Source organism: Miscanthus floridulus, chromosome 1, assembly GCF_019320115.1.
Source record: "Miscanthus floridulus cultivar M001 chromosome 1, ASM1932011v1, whole genome shotgun sequence".
Taxonomy (NCBI): Eukaryota; Viridiplantae; Streptophyta; class Magnoliopsida; order Poales; family Poaceae; genus Miscanthus; species Miscanthus floridulus.
The window spans coordinates 154,414,595-154,429,291 of NC_089580.1; the positions used below are offsets into that span (position 1 = coordinate 154,414,595).

General features: G+C 43.9%; 2 protein-coding genes across 2 annotated transcripts; one reads left to right on the forward strand and one right to left on the reverse strand.

Moving 5' to 3' along the window:
* Positions 1-3,207: 3,207 nt before the first annotated feature.
* Positions 3,208-5,830, reverse strand: LOC136465769 (uncharacterized). The gene is made up of 6 exons (XM_066464378.1): positions 5,257-5,830; positions 4,740-4,807; positions 4,562-4,655; positions 3,879-4,156; positions 3,464-3,541; positions 3,208-3,396 (listed from the first exon to the last, which is right to left on the reverse strand). The coding sequence occupies exons 1-6, from the start codon at positions 5,828-5,830 to the stop codon at positions 3,208-3,210; spliced, it is 1,281 nt and encodes a 426-aa protein (XP_066320475.1).
* A 4,964-nt stretch (positions 5,831-10,794) lies between these two features.
* Positions 10,795-14,679, forward strand: LOC136544477 (probable polyamine transporter At3g13620). The gene is made up of 2 exons (XM_066536632.1): positions 10,795-11,966; positions 14,098-14,679. The coding sequence occupies exons 1-2, from the start codon at positions 11,003-11,005 to the stop codon at positions 14,667-14,669; spliced, it is 1,536 nt and encodes a 511-aa protein (XP_066392729.1). The 5' UTR covers positions 10,795-11,002; the 3' UTR covers positions 14,670-14,679.
* The last annotated feature ends 18 nt before the right edge of the window (positions 14,680-14,697 follow it).

The window sequence follows — 14,697 nt, forward strand, 5'->3', positions numbered from 1 at the left end:
TTGTGCTTTTGCTTACTAGCATATGTAGGAGTTCCCCGTTGCTTAAAGTACTAGTGGCATAGGTTTGTGTGACCTTGCTTTTAGAATTGGTTAGGTGAGCTCTAGCTAGCCCAGCATCTTTGTTGCTTAATTAGTATCTTTGGAAGGTGCTAGAGAAAATAGAAAGAGGGGTGTAGTCTTGGCTAGACCAATAGTTTTAATTTCGCACTTGTTTCGGTTAGCCGACACGATTAAGTTTTAGAAACAACTATTCACCCCTCCCCCTCTAGTCTCCATCTCGACCTTAAATCTTGGCAGTATCCATCGTATCGGTAACTGTGATGTCGATGTCCGTCTTCTTTGCCGACCTTTTGTTCACGCCATCGCCGGCATGCCGTAGATGTGTCTAGCCACTTCTCATACTTGCACTCTAGGAACATCCCAGTGGATACGTCCACCTTGTTGATCGGACCGTCCATCGTCGGCCTTGTTTTCCATGTTGTCGTGTCGCAGTGGATCGAACAGCGGCAGGAGGCCGATGAACTGCCATGGTTCGTCGGCGCTTTCCTTTTCTCAGGGACCTGTTGGTATGATATGCCCAGAGAGTGAAAGTCGTAGTTGGTGTAGCTTGCCGATCAGCGTGTGGATTTTTCTTGGCACTCTTGCTCTCCCGGCAGAGCTGATGATCTGTTCAGGGTCCACATCATTCTTCTTTCGAACTTGTTCTTCATTACGTGATCATGCTCCACCGGCTATTAGCTTCTCAATAAAATAACTCCATTCAACTAATACTCCATCGGCTATTTAGATTTTACAGCCGATGAGCTATATTTATTTTGTACAAGCCGGTAGGCAACCTGGAGGCCACTTAGGATTTCATGCAAGCTGATGAGTAGATAGAATTTATTCATGATCTTCCAAGCGGATATCATTATTTTGAAATATAATTATTGGCTGTTTAATCTTGTAACATGAACCTTCAAAAATATCTCTACTAAGGATGTGTTCATAGCCGATGAATATATTAATCTCATTAGTATTTTATTAGGCCAACCCGGGAGAGCCACCACCAATCAAGTGAGATTTTGCAAGCTTCTTCCGCATACAGTAGCCCTATCAACAGTATCTGATCATCTTGCCTTCGGCTGTACTTATTTATCTCAAAATCAAATTAGCCGATGGGAGGGAAGGATTAGCCGATTCTTATTTATACATGAATACACTCCGGTCTTTAACAATCTGAAACAAGAATCCTTTGTATGTGCATGACTTTCTTCTGAGCAACTAATCATCCTCATGTATTTTGAGAAGCATGCATGGACGTATACACACTTGCTATCTTCTTCCATTATATGTCAGAACGTTATATATGCATGCATGACACTGTACCATGAAGAGATTTGCTAATTTCACGGCCAATCTTTTTTAGGAAGTGATCGGCTAGACATTTGTTGCGACTTGCATCTGTACCTTAGCCGATTCCTGAATAACTCCAGTTGGCCCGTCGGTATCATCAGCCTGGTCTCCTTGCTCAATAGGGCCAGCAATCGGCTCAGTAGCAGTAATAGTAGGAAAATTCAGGGTCGATGGAGATGACCTTCTTCTCTGCTTACAGAAATCTTAGATTTGCACCTTCTTTTGTCAATAAGAAAGCCCGAGTGGATACCGACTCGGCTGTGGTTGCTCTCTAGATGATATATACATATTTTCCTTCTGTAGAAGCTAATCATGATGCACACTTTGGCAGTGCAGATGATGAAGTCTGATGAGACGATTACCAATGGCGTTGAAGTGGGCCTCCTACTAGTCAAGAATTTTTCTTTCTATTGCTTGGCCTGATTGCACTATTTCTAGTCAATAAGGACGCTTTGTTTGTATATTTCTTCTTGACATGTTACCTTTTAGCCGAACACATATATGTTCAGCTATATTATAAATTAGAGTTAAATGCAATAGTAGTCCATCAACTTGTACCGAAGTTTCACTTAGGTCCATCAACTCTGAAAGTGGATTTTTGGGTCCATTATCTTTGTCAGTGGCGCATTCCTGGGCCATACCGCTTTGTTCCAGTTTTTTAACCGACGTGGCTGTCCATGTGGCGTCCAGGTTGGATTTGGCGGGAGTTTTGGCGCCAGAATGGTTGGTGGAAGAATGCATTTAAGTCCTTACCTGAGTTATTAAATGGCAACCCATCCTCTTGTCTCTCTTCCTCACTCTCCACCGGCTGACCAAATCGTTCCCCTTCTCTCTGTGTGCTTACCGCCGGCGTCATTCACCATTTCATCCACGAGTATGGAGGTTGGATCCACTGCATCAGCTTCAAATCCGCTGACATCAGTTGGTATACCACTGATTATTTGCACCGATTGCAATCGGAGGCGAGTGGTACGCCGGGTTTCAACGAAACCATGGAGCAAAGGAGAGGTGTTCTTCTGTTGTCCAACCCACAAGGTCAGTGTAGATTGTGTTCCTTGTGATTTCCTTCATTTTTGCTGTTTTGGCGCACTGATTTTGGATTACCACTTCGCATTGGTGATGGATCTGGTTTCCTACAGCCCAATGGACCTTTTTTCTACTAGAAGGATGAGTACGTTGCATATCTGGAGCAACTGAGAAGAGAAGGCAAGTTGGTTGATGATTCAGTCAATGTTAAGGACACTGGTGTAGATTCGAACATAAATAAAGCAGCAATGCTTGACACTGGTGGTGACTCAAATATTAAGGACTCAATAGCTGGTGCTTTGACTGAGATAAAGAAGCTGGTTGGCTTGTGCAAAGTGCTGGTTGGCCTGTGCAAAGTTGCTTGCCTTCTCCTATTATGTATCTTGTTTGTGCTTTTGTTGCTGTTGTGTGTCATTCTTGTAAAGAACTGAATGAATGTTGTTTGTAACTAAAGCAAGGTCATTGTAACTGAAATCATTTGTGAATGAAACCATATGTTTCAGCATACTACCATAACCAGCAAGCAAATTAGTCTGACAATGCACATTACTGCTGCAAATTAGTCTGACAATGCACATTACTGCTGTCCCCAACCATTCTATCTAGGTAGCACTTAGAGTTGCTGCTATCCAAAAGCTATCAGGTAAGCTGCTGAACAAAAGTTAGCAGTGCAGTGGCTGATATACAAAAGCTGCTAGCAGTTAAGTTACTGCTGCACAAAAGAAGGAAGCAACAGACAGTGTTTTGCTGCTTTACAAAAGGATTACATATCACACATGCATGAATTTAGTTTTCAGCTTCAGTTGGAGCCTTCTTCTTCTGCAGGTGTAGTTCTTGTGCCTTCATGGTTGCAATCCTTTTTCTCTCAGATTTGGAAATTGTGGTTAGAGGCACAGGTCTTGCTGCTGGAATGTTAGAGCTAATGAAAGCTGAGTCAGGGAGAGGTTGGTTCACTTGTATCCTGCTCTGGGTTGACTGCAACATAAAATTATTTTAGTTAGAAATATAGCTATTGAAAGGCTAAGATGGGCTGGTGACTGACCTCTTGTTCCATATGTGATACCATGGTGGCACTGAGTTGGCTCATCAAAGGAATAGTGGAGTCTGACCACATAACCACCTATACAATAGTGTGCACAAAAATGTCAGTACACAAAGTACCCTTTCACATAGAGCATGGCAAAAAAAATTTAATAGACCTAGCTCTGTATTGGCCCATCATCATCCATCTCTTCTGGTTGGCGTCCTCCTAGATGGGCTTGTTCTTCTGGTTGGGCATTGCTTGTCTGCCTTGGTGGCAGGACACCAGCCTTTCTCAAGGTACATCCCTTTTTATTATGGCCTGCATCTCCACAATATCTGCAGTGCATGGTGACACCATGTTTTGACAATCTTGGACCTTGGGGGCCTTGAAACTCATGTGGCTGCTTCTTTCTAGACTTGGGAGGCCTGCCCACCTTCTTGTCATAAATAGGAGGAAGTATTTCTGTTGATGCCACCTTGTCCCATGTACTTTTGTCCTTGCATGGTCTTATATGTTGTCCATAAGCAAGTAGGTAGGAAGTAGTGGAGTAGCATTCTGGTAGCACAGATTCAGGTGCAACTCTTTCATGCCTCAGACAAGAAATGGCATGTGCACATGGAATTACAGTTAGGTCCCATCTTCTGCATTCACACTTTTTCTCCTTGATATCCACAATGAATTGGTAGTCTCTGTCCTGAACCTGGAAAATACCTTCTCCAGAAGGCATAGCATAGCATGTGGATGCCCACTCTGTGTTCTTGTTCAGTTTCTTCCTAATCTTGGGACAGGTGTGTCCTAGCCACTCTTCTCCCACCTCCTTCTACTTTGTATAGTGCCTTGTCATCAGCTGACCCTTGATCAGCTCAAGCATGCTTAGGATGGGCATTTCCCTTGCCTCCAGAATGTATTTGTTAAAAACCTCACACATGTTGTTTAGAAGAACATCACACTTTGGAAAGGTACTAAAAAATGCTCTAGTCCAAGTTTGTGGTGGCATCTTCTCTAGCCATTCATAAGCCTTTTTATCTAGTGTCCTCATCTTATCCATGTTTCTGTTCCACTGAGGAACTGAACTAGATCTAGCACAAGACCAGAGTTGGTTTTTTAGATTCTCACCTTTGAAGTGTTGTTGGAAATTTGAGTATAAGTGCCTCACACAGAATCTGTGCTCTGATTCTAGAAACACCTTTTGCACTGCTGGAATGAGGCCCTGCATAGCAATAAGATGGTTAGAATTGCAGTGCAATTGATTGTGGCACTTGAAATAAATAGATGCAACTAGTGTCGTCATCACCTTTTGTTTGTCTGTCATTATGGTCCAGGGAAAGGTGTTCGCAATACCAAGATCTGTCTTCAATGTCTCTAGAAACCATGTCCAAGATGAAAGTGATTCAACCTCAACAATTCCAAGTGCGATTGGATACATGCAGTCATTGGGGTCTATGCCTACTGTAGTAAGAATATGTCCCCCATACTTAGTTTTTATGTGACAGCCATCCAGAAATATCAGAGGCCTACAAGCAGACAAAAATCCCCTTTTGCAAGCATCTAAGGACAAGTATAGTGTACTGAAGATGTTACCATCAAGCACTGTTCGCCTAAACGGTCGTTTAGCCCGTTTACACACCGTGTAAACGCTACACAGTGGTGCGCCGTTTCTGTTTAATCACCCGTTTACCCCGTTTAATTGGCTGTTTAGCCCGTTTAATGGGACGTTTTGCCCGAATAATGGCTAAACGGTAGGTGACCGACTGTTTACCGTTTAGCGTTTAGGAAAACATTGCCATCAAGTGTCAGAAAGAAAGAGGTACCAGGGTTTGATTTTCTAAGCTCATTGCCATAATCCCATAACAACTTGTACTGCTCCACCTCATCACCCATAACTGTTTGCATGGCCAGCCTTCTAGCTCTTTGCAACTTGGACCTTGATGGAGTTAGGTTCCACTCCTTTTGAACAACCCTTCCAAAGTTTGCTATGCTCATCTTCTTGTCAACCCTGAATGATTCTAGGTACTTCTCTGCTAGCCACCTAGAGGTGCACCTCTTGACAACCCACTTCCTATGGCAGTTGTGGGTACCTTGGTAGGTTTTTATGACCATTCCATTTGACCTATTGTCCACTGATCCATACAGCAACCAAGGGCATCCATCTGCACACTGTGCCTTCAACCTCTTCTGCTCATTCCTTGAGAACCAGATGTCCACTCTTTGCTTCACACTATACTCAGTGACAGCCTTCCTAAGTACCTCAACCGATTCAAAGAGCATACCCACCTTGAATATTGGATTGCCCACGTCCTGGTCTCTAAAATTAATGAACCTCAAGCCTCCTTCACCTTCTCCATCTGAGTCTGGCAGCTGCAAATCTTCATCATCAGTTGACATATCATCAACAATACTGTGAATTTGTTTGCCCTTCTGTGCCTTCTTCCCTTTCTATACCTTCTTGCCTGTGGCAACTCCCTCATCTGGCACTTAGTCATCCACACAATCTTCTGACAAATCATCATCATCCTAATCAATTTCATAGTCTGAGTTATGGAAGTCAGAGTCATCATCAGTCTCACTGGGAGATCTTAGATCGCAATAGAACTCTAGAAGCTTTTCACCTTCTTTACTAGGAACTCTGTCAACATTGCGAGGGCTCAGACCCTTGGGCAAGGATGCAATTGGGTTTACAACTAGGTCATCCCAATCTAGCCCACTAATAGTGTCATCATGGTCTAGATACAGAACAAAATTCTTAACCCTGTGCACTAGTAAAGCCATCACAATTATGTCTGTATCTATACTAATTTCTCTAAGTCCTTGTTCAAAAGTCAGTCCTGGTAGCAACCAATAGACCTTCATTACTGGATTCCTTGGGTAATGCAACTTAAAGGCTAACTCATCAAACCACCGGGGAGACCATGTAGCTACTTCACAGTGATCGAACCAATTGACCCTTTCATGAGCATAAGCTTTATCAGAACCTTGACCAACAAAGTACCCACCATGGTGAACCTCAACCGTGAATTCTTCATCATCATCACCTATATTATGAACGTACTAACACATCAGAAAAACCCACTACAAAACCCCAACCCGTCACCTCAAAAAAATCACAAACCCTAACAGCAACAAAATCATGATTTTTCGTATCTAAGCTCAAGCACAGCCAGAGAACAACAATCTACAACCACTGAATCCAAGGATTTGGGCATCGATATAGTACTTACCGTATTGGGGCGGTGCATCCCCTTTTCTACGCAATGTAGCCACCATCTTCTGGATTCTGCGAGATCAGCGTAGGAAGGCACAAGCGGGAGGTGGATCGGATCCGAACTCGGTGGTGAATCAGCGCCGCTCGCCGACGGCCACCGCTCGCCACGCCCGCGGTCTCTCCTACCCCTTCGAGCTGCATCTCCTTGACGACAAGACGAGTGGGGAAAGAACTGGAAGCAGAAAAGTCTAGAGGGGCTGCCTACAATTTTACCCAATGCCCTCCACCCTCACGTGATGAGCAGATGCTTATTGATCCACCCTAGACGCCACATGGACAGCCATGTCGGTTAAAAAAACTAGAACAAAGCGGTATGGCCCAGGAATGCGCCACTGACAAAGATGATGGACCCAAAAATCCACTTTCAGAGTTGATGGACCTAAGTGAAACTTCGGTACAAGTTGATGGACTAGTGTTGCATTTAACTCTATAAATTATGCTCGATAGATTTCTGATTTAGTGCAGCACGCAGCACTCTAGTAACATTCCATGGGTTGCTTCTTGATCATTCATCCAGCTATCTCTATACTCCTTAGCCAAACAGCATAATAATTCTCCGAGCGGCGGGGTGCGGGAGCAGCAGAGTGTCAATGTGTTGACACACGCCACAACCAACCCTATACAGATGACACGTACAGCAAGATTAGCTTTCAAGCTTCGTGTAGTGGCAAATCTTAGCGATATAGATGATGTTCTCAAAACAGTCCTGGAGATTCAGCATAATGATCAATTTCGACCGACTTCTAATCAAACAATTGTGGCCTCATCGGGCGTGCCAAAAAGCGTGTTGACACAAAAATGTGGCGATGTGATCAACACATAGTAAGCCAGAAGATCTGAGTGGAACGAGACCAGAGATCTGCCTGGCTTCAACACAAAACCAGTTGATTCTAAAAACCCAACGACGTACCAGTCAATTTAACCTACAATTGACGAGGAGGGAAAATCTTATCAGTAAATTAAGGTGGAACATGTTGGCGTCGCACCAGACAGTTCCAAATATACGGCTACATAGCCGATTCAATAAGGCTATCGACTAAATAGTCGATATCCGGCGTATCCATAAGAAGCGATATAAGAAAACATCATCGGCTAAATGGAACATGATCAATATAAAGCGTCGAACCGATAAGTTTGATGAAAATAGTATAACATGCGAACAAATCGACTGTCTAATATAAATGAATCTATAAATAGTTTGGATCTAATCTATTATCATCAACAGTGAGGTTCGATCGGATCAATGCAGCTTTGGTAATGATAACAAACTAAAACCAAAGAATCTATAAAAACATCTATATGTTGACATATTCATAAAAACATGCTATATACGTGAGAGTATAGGCAAATCGGCTAAAATAGCCGATGCAGTCATAGCACATAAACAGAGTACATATCTCGAACATGAACAAGACCACTAATCGATAATCTCTAATCTAAAGTCTTACTAGTGAGGTTCGACTGGATCCATACAGCTATGGTATTGTCATTAGATTAGATCTCATTAACTAGCGAGATTATTCAAGATTGAAACATAACTTTAGATGCATACTATGTTTGATTAGAATAGAGATAAAATAACCGATCTAGCGAAATTAAGCCATCGATTTTAAGATTTAAAGCGTGACCAGATCAAAGGACGACCAATTAAGATGATATGATGACGATCTATCTATATCTCAATCAGATAATTTATTATAATTAATAAAATATTAATTATAACAAGATCGATAACTGGTAAATCAACCAAAAACAGCAAGAAAAATCTTACTAATCTTAGCAGATTCGATAACCGGTGATATTGTATTAAACAACAAGTTATTTAACACAAGATCGACAACTTTGATCTATATTATGATTCGTAAGAGATCAATCAGCTGATGCAGTCTTACAAACTACGATACAGATCGATAACTAACTTATATTATGGTTCATAAAAGATCAATCAGCTGATGCAACTTTACAAGCACAATACAAGTCGTGACGGTACTCACAAGCAAGCTGAAGGTCGATCAGTCGATGCAGCCCTATTTGCTGAAGAACTCGCCTAGATCTATAGTGCTCCTACTCCTAATGCGATGGTAAAAGCCGAGAAGATTGTATTGATTGAGTGTCTGCTTCTTTTTTTACAATGACCGGGTGTTTATATTTATACCTTGGACGGATAAGAGTCCTGAAGGAACTTGCCTAAAAATATATATAAATAAAAGAAAAAATTAAGATATAATGACTCAACATGCATGCACATTAATCCTCCGAACTCTATCTTGTTTGTAACCACACCATGCTGCCATGTATTTTAACACAGGTCTGATTTGACTTCCCTTCCTTTCTCCTCACGTAAGTAAATATAATCATGTGGCATCTGACGTCGATAAAATAATATTCCTTTCACCTCTACGTATATGCGTATATTTTTAATTGGACTTATCTTGCATCATCATCACGGGAGCAGTTAGGAGTTAGGAAGCTTCGTGTCTCTATCCAAAGATATGTCGATTTATTTCCTTATGCAGAACCGCCAAACAATATTAAAATATTCCTTCTTCATTAGTTGATCTGTTTAGCCTTGCACGTGAGTCTTACCATATATAACTGGCCAAATATATTAATCGACCACACTTGCATGAATACCCATAATAACCAAACATGCAAGTCTAATGGTCACGTATACATGTATATCTCCTCTGCTTTAATCTTGCTGGTATCCAAGTTCGTATAGCACTTGGGCTTTCATCCTTTTCTATTTGCCTTGCCGGTTGCCCACTCCAATATGTACAGGTGACGCTAGCTGTTTGATATTTTGCCGAAATCCAACTTCCTGCCAACGATATCTCCTTCACTGCTTCACGTGAAGAGGTCTCGTACGTGAGGCTTCTCCGAAAATGTACTAGAGAATATTTCCCGGTCGGCTCGTAAATATACATCAATTAGGAGATCTTTCTTGCTTTCGATATCATCGACCGATTTCTTCCTTTCTAGAAAAAGCTTACCAAATTTTGGTGTAAACAGTTTAGCATTAGCGATTTAGTTTCTCCCTCTATATCCATTTCACATGTTGAATTATTTTAATCATTTACTTTCATATATTCATATTCCCAATCTCAGTTAGCATCTGGATAATATTTGACAAACTAGATCAAGCAAAAGATTATTGCCACCGGTTAAAATACAGGCAGGTGCTTGTAGTCTTAAATAACCACGTCTATGACTGTTGTTGCCCATTTTCAAAATTTCAAATAAACTATATGAAACTTGGAGATTCTGGAGTTTATATGAAAATTGTTTATATGACTAACACAATACCATGGAATTACCTTGCCTTTCTACTGATTGTATACTCATGTTAATTTTTATTTGCAACATACGAAAGCTTTGCTAAATCATCACTTTCACTATATGCCATCTCATATTTTATTGGGTCACCTTTGTATGTTCCTATAGTACTAATGCTGAGATCAATACTGTTGTGCTTCTCTAGATGAATATCTTAAATTTCATCAAATTATGATGGTGTTTACCTTTTTGTTATTTCCCAATTTTGACTATGCATGTAGTTCTGTTGATTGTTCCAGACTCCAAAGGCACAGTAAAATTAAAACTAGGTTTTGATGGCCTAAATTACAATATAACTACTACAACGATACTAATTATTAGAACACAGTACTATCTTTGCTGAATATATTCTCTAATTGTTAGAACATAGTAATATCTTTGCTCAATATATCCTCCTGTCTTATTTTTTCCGTGATTTTTTTTGGGCCAATAGTTGGTTTACAGGGAGACTATGTTTCACATGTGATTTCTCATATTATAACTTCATGTTTTGTGGACCTTCTTTTGTTTGAATGATGATAATTGAATGGCTAGCAACCTAGCTAAGGCCATAAGTTTGCTTTTACATAGAAATTACTCAGCGTTGATAATGGAAAATGATTTAACTATGCCTGAATATGAGTAATTAATGTAAATGAATCTTATATCTTCTTATTATTGAACAAACTGCTATCATACTTTCGATCTTGGTTTCATGTAAGTATGCGTCAAACAAGACATCATCAGCTTATTTCAAACGTGACAAATATTCATGGGTCAGTTTGCTCCAACTCGTTGAGGCACGAGGCTAGGCAACACACTGATCATCTTCGGATGGACTCACGTATCACAGGCTGGCATGACACAGGGAGGCGCGCGGCAACGCCGCGCCTGTTTCCTAGTACGCACTATGCCCGCATGAACGCTCAGCACACTTGCTCCGCTAGCTCTCTAGAGTACCGAGGCTCTCACCAGTCACCATGAACCAGGAGATCCAAATAACAAAGCTGCCGTCGCAACGCCAACAGCAACAAGAACTACCACTGCCACCAGAAGATGGCACCATCGTGAAAGATCACACGTCGCAAGACGAGCAGCAACAGGCGGCGCAAGGTCGCCACGGCGCCGTGCAAGGCGGCGGCCACCATCACCACCACCACCGGAGCAGCAGCAAGCTGACGGTGCTCCCGCTCATCTTCCTCATCTACTTCGAGGTGGCCGGCGGTCCGTACGGCTCCGAGCGGGCGGTCCGCGCAGCGGGCCCGCTCTTCACACTCCTCGGCTTCCTCGTCTTCCCCTTCGCGTGGGGCGTCCCGGAGTCGCTCGTCACGGCCGAGCTCTCCGCCGCGCTCCCCGGCAACGGCGGCTTCGTCCGGTGGGCCGACCTCGCCTTCGGCCCGTTCGCCGGCTCGCTGCTCGGCACGTGGAAGTACCTCAGCTGCGTCATCAACATCGCCGCGTACCCGGCGCTCGTCGCCGACTACCTGGGCCGGGTCATCCCCGCCGTGGCCGCCGGCACGGGCGGCAGGACGCGCACGGGCACGGTGGTCGGCATGACCCTGTTCCTGTCCTTCGTCAACTACACCGGCCTGAGCATCGTTGGGTGGGGCGCCGTCGTGCTGGGGCTCGTGTCCCTGGCGCCGTTCGTGCTCATGACCGGGATAGCCGTGCCCAAGATGCGGCCGCGGCGGTGGACGGTGCAGGTGGAGGGGAGCAAGGACTGGCGCCTCTTCTTCAACACGCTCTTCTGGAACCTCAACTACTGGGACAGCGCCAGCACCATGGCCGGCGAGGTGGAGCGGCCGGAGCGCACGTTTCGCCGGGCGCTGGCCGTGGCAGTCGTGCTCATCGCTGCCAGCTACCTGCTGCCGCTCATGGCAGCGACCGGCGCCACGGACGCGCCGCCGGACACGTGGGCGAACGGCTACCTGGCCGATGCTGCCGGTACGTACAAACTGAAGGAGTTGATATACTTTGTGTGCCTAAATTTTTTTGAAATTTTCAAGCGACAATCTTACACAATAAACTATTACAATTAAAAAGAAACAACTCACAAGGTACAACTTATAATTTTTTTTCTATAGCCAAACAATAACAAAATTGCATGTCCTCTGAACAATAAAAAAATCAGACATGCAAAATATAGGATAAGTGCTCATATATGTATGTGCAATCAGAGTCTTCGTATATACTCTCCTGTTTGGTCGTTTATTGGAGACAAAAATGATTCCTTGTGTTCAGTTCTTGTTTGTTGTCAACTATGGATTGGACCAATGCAATTTGTTGGCTCTAAGTGACCTCATCGGTTCTTCAGATCAAATAATAATAATGGCCGTCGTTCCCCAATTTTTTATAATTTGGCACTTTTTTTAAGAAAATTTACGTTTAGCCCTCTGGAGACATAAACTCATCTTTGAACCCTAGGGTCGGCGCCAGGACTCATGGCACCGAGGTAACACGTCTCGGCGTCACAGATCTTGGCTCCGAGGTGCCTGGCCGAGCACAGCAAGGCATCCTAGGTGGCGTTGACGTGACCGGTACCTCGGCGCCAGAATACATGGCACCGAGGTCGGTGCCACAGATCTTGGCGCCGAGCTCGGCGCCACGCACTCTGGCACCTAATCTAGGGTTGCAAAATAGACGTAATATATATCAAATCAATGCGTAAAAATGATAAGGGGAGAGAGCATACCTTGCTCGCGAAGATGTATGGATCAAATCCAAGTATCCAAGGTCAAATTCGTTGATTCAAGAGATTGGACGGGTTAAGGAGAGGAAGAACCCGAGAGGTAGGAGGAAGAAATGAAAGCAGCCTCGACAAGGGAAACTTGGCCATGGGTTTTGAATCCATGCTCGGCGCCATGTATTCTGGCGCCGAGGTACCAGCCACGTCAACGTCACCTAAGATGCCCTGCTATGCTCGGCCAGGCACCTCGGAGCCAAGATCTGTGGCGCCGAGACGTGTTACCTCGGCGCCATGAGTCCTGGCTCCGACTCCATGGTCCAAAGATGAGTTTACATCTCCCAAGGAGCTAAACATAAATTTTCTTTAAAAAAGATCAAATTGTAAAAAAATTGGGCCGGCGTTCAAACAACGTTGAAATCATTTTTTTAGAAATTACTACTAATCATTTCACTGTCAACGTGCATATAGCGTAATGGTAGTGGACCTGTTATGTCACGTGTGACCTACAGGTAGGAGTTTTGACTTCCCATTGTAAAAGTAAAAAAAAAAAAAAAGGTTCACTTTGTGTGCTGGTTCGTGAACTTTTTTCTTGACCATGTGGTTTAGATTTATTCTAATATAAAATATCTTGTGGGAGGCAAACGTAAGAAAATGTTTTTATTCGTAACTATATATATATATATATATATATATATATATATATATATAGGGAGAGGCTATTCAGTAGCCGGCTACAAAATAAGTTATTCTGTAGCCACCTCCATTTACTATAATTTTATATACTAATTTACCATAATATAAATACATATTTACGATAGTTGGGTTACTATAACACATGGGGATATTTACCATAACGTTATATTAAACCACTTAGTAAGGAGTTACTATAATCTTATAAATTAACATAGTAATTATCATAACTCAAAGTGGCTACAGAATAAGTTATTCTGTAGCCAGCTACAGGATAGTAGTTCTATATATATATATATATATATATATATGCCCCTGCGTTGCATTAGGGTTACGGACTTTTGCTAATGTGTACGGTGATGCATGTAGTTTGCGGCTTAGATAAACATATTAAAAAATCATTTTTGTGGTGATATACAAAGAAAACTTATTGGTCAAGAATTTTGTACTACGGAATATTAAAGATACCTTTTAACTAACTGAGACATCGAGATGATAGAGATTCTCCTGAAAAGCACTCAAAAAACAAACAGGGGTAAAAAAAAGAACGCAATGAACAGTATATGACCTGTGACCGCTATTTCAATCAATCTGAAAATGTCGGCAAATCAAGAGTTGCATGACCGGCGATGGAGGCCCATGTAGTAGGCCCGCTATCATACACAAGGCCTGAAACTTGGGTGCGTGCGCGTGTTGCAGGCATCATCGGAGGCCCATGGCTCAAGTACTGGACCGAGGCCGGCGCTGTTCTATCGTCCGTGGGCATGTTCGAGGCCCAGCTGAGCAGCGGCGCGTTCCAGCTGCTGGGCATGGCGGAGCTGGGCCTGCTCCCGGCGGTGTTCGCGCGCCGCGCCACCCTGTCGCGCACCCCGTGGGTGGCCATCGCCGCCTCCACGGCCGTGACGCTCGCCGTCTCCTTCCTCAGCTTCGACGACGTGGTCTCCACGGCCAACTTCCTCTACAGCCTGGGCACGCTGCTGGAGTTCGCGGCGTTCCTCTGGCTGCGCGCCAGGCAGCCCGACCTGAAGCGCCCCTACCGCGTGCCGCTCCCGCTGCCCGCGCTGGCGGCCATGTGCGCGGTGCCGTCCGCGTTCCTGGCGTACGTGTGCGTCGTGGCCGGGTGGAGGGTGTTCGCGCTCGCCGGCGGGCTCACGGCGCTCGGCGTTGGCTTGCACGGCGCCATGAGGCTGTGCAGGGCCAGGAGGTGGCTCAGGTTTGAAGGCCAGCAGGGACAAGGAGATCATGCTGTCGCACCTGCACACACGGTTTGAATTTGAACTTTGAAGTTTGAACTGTCAC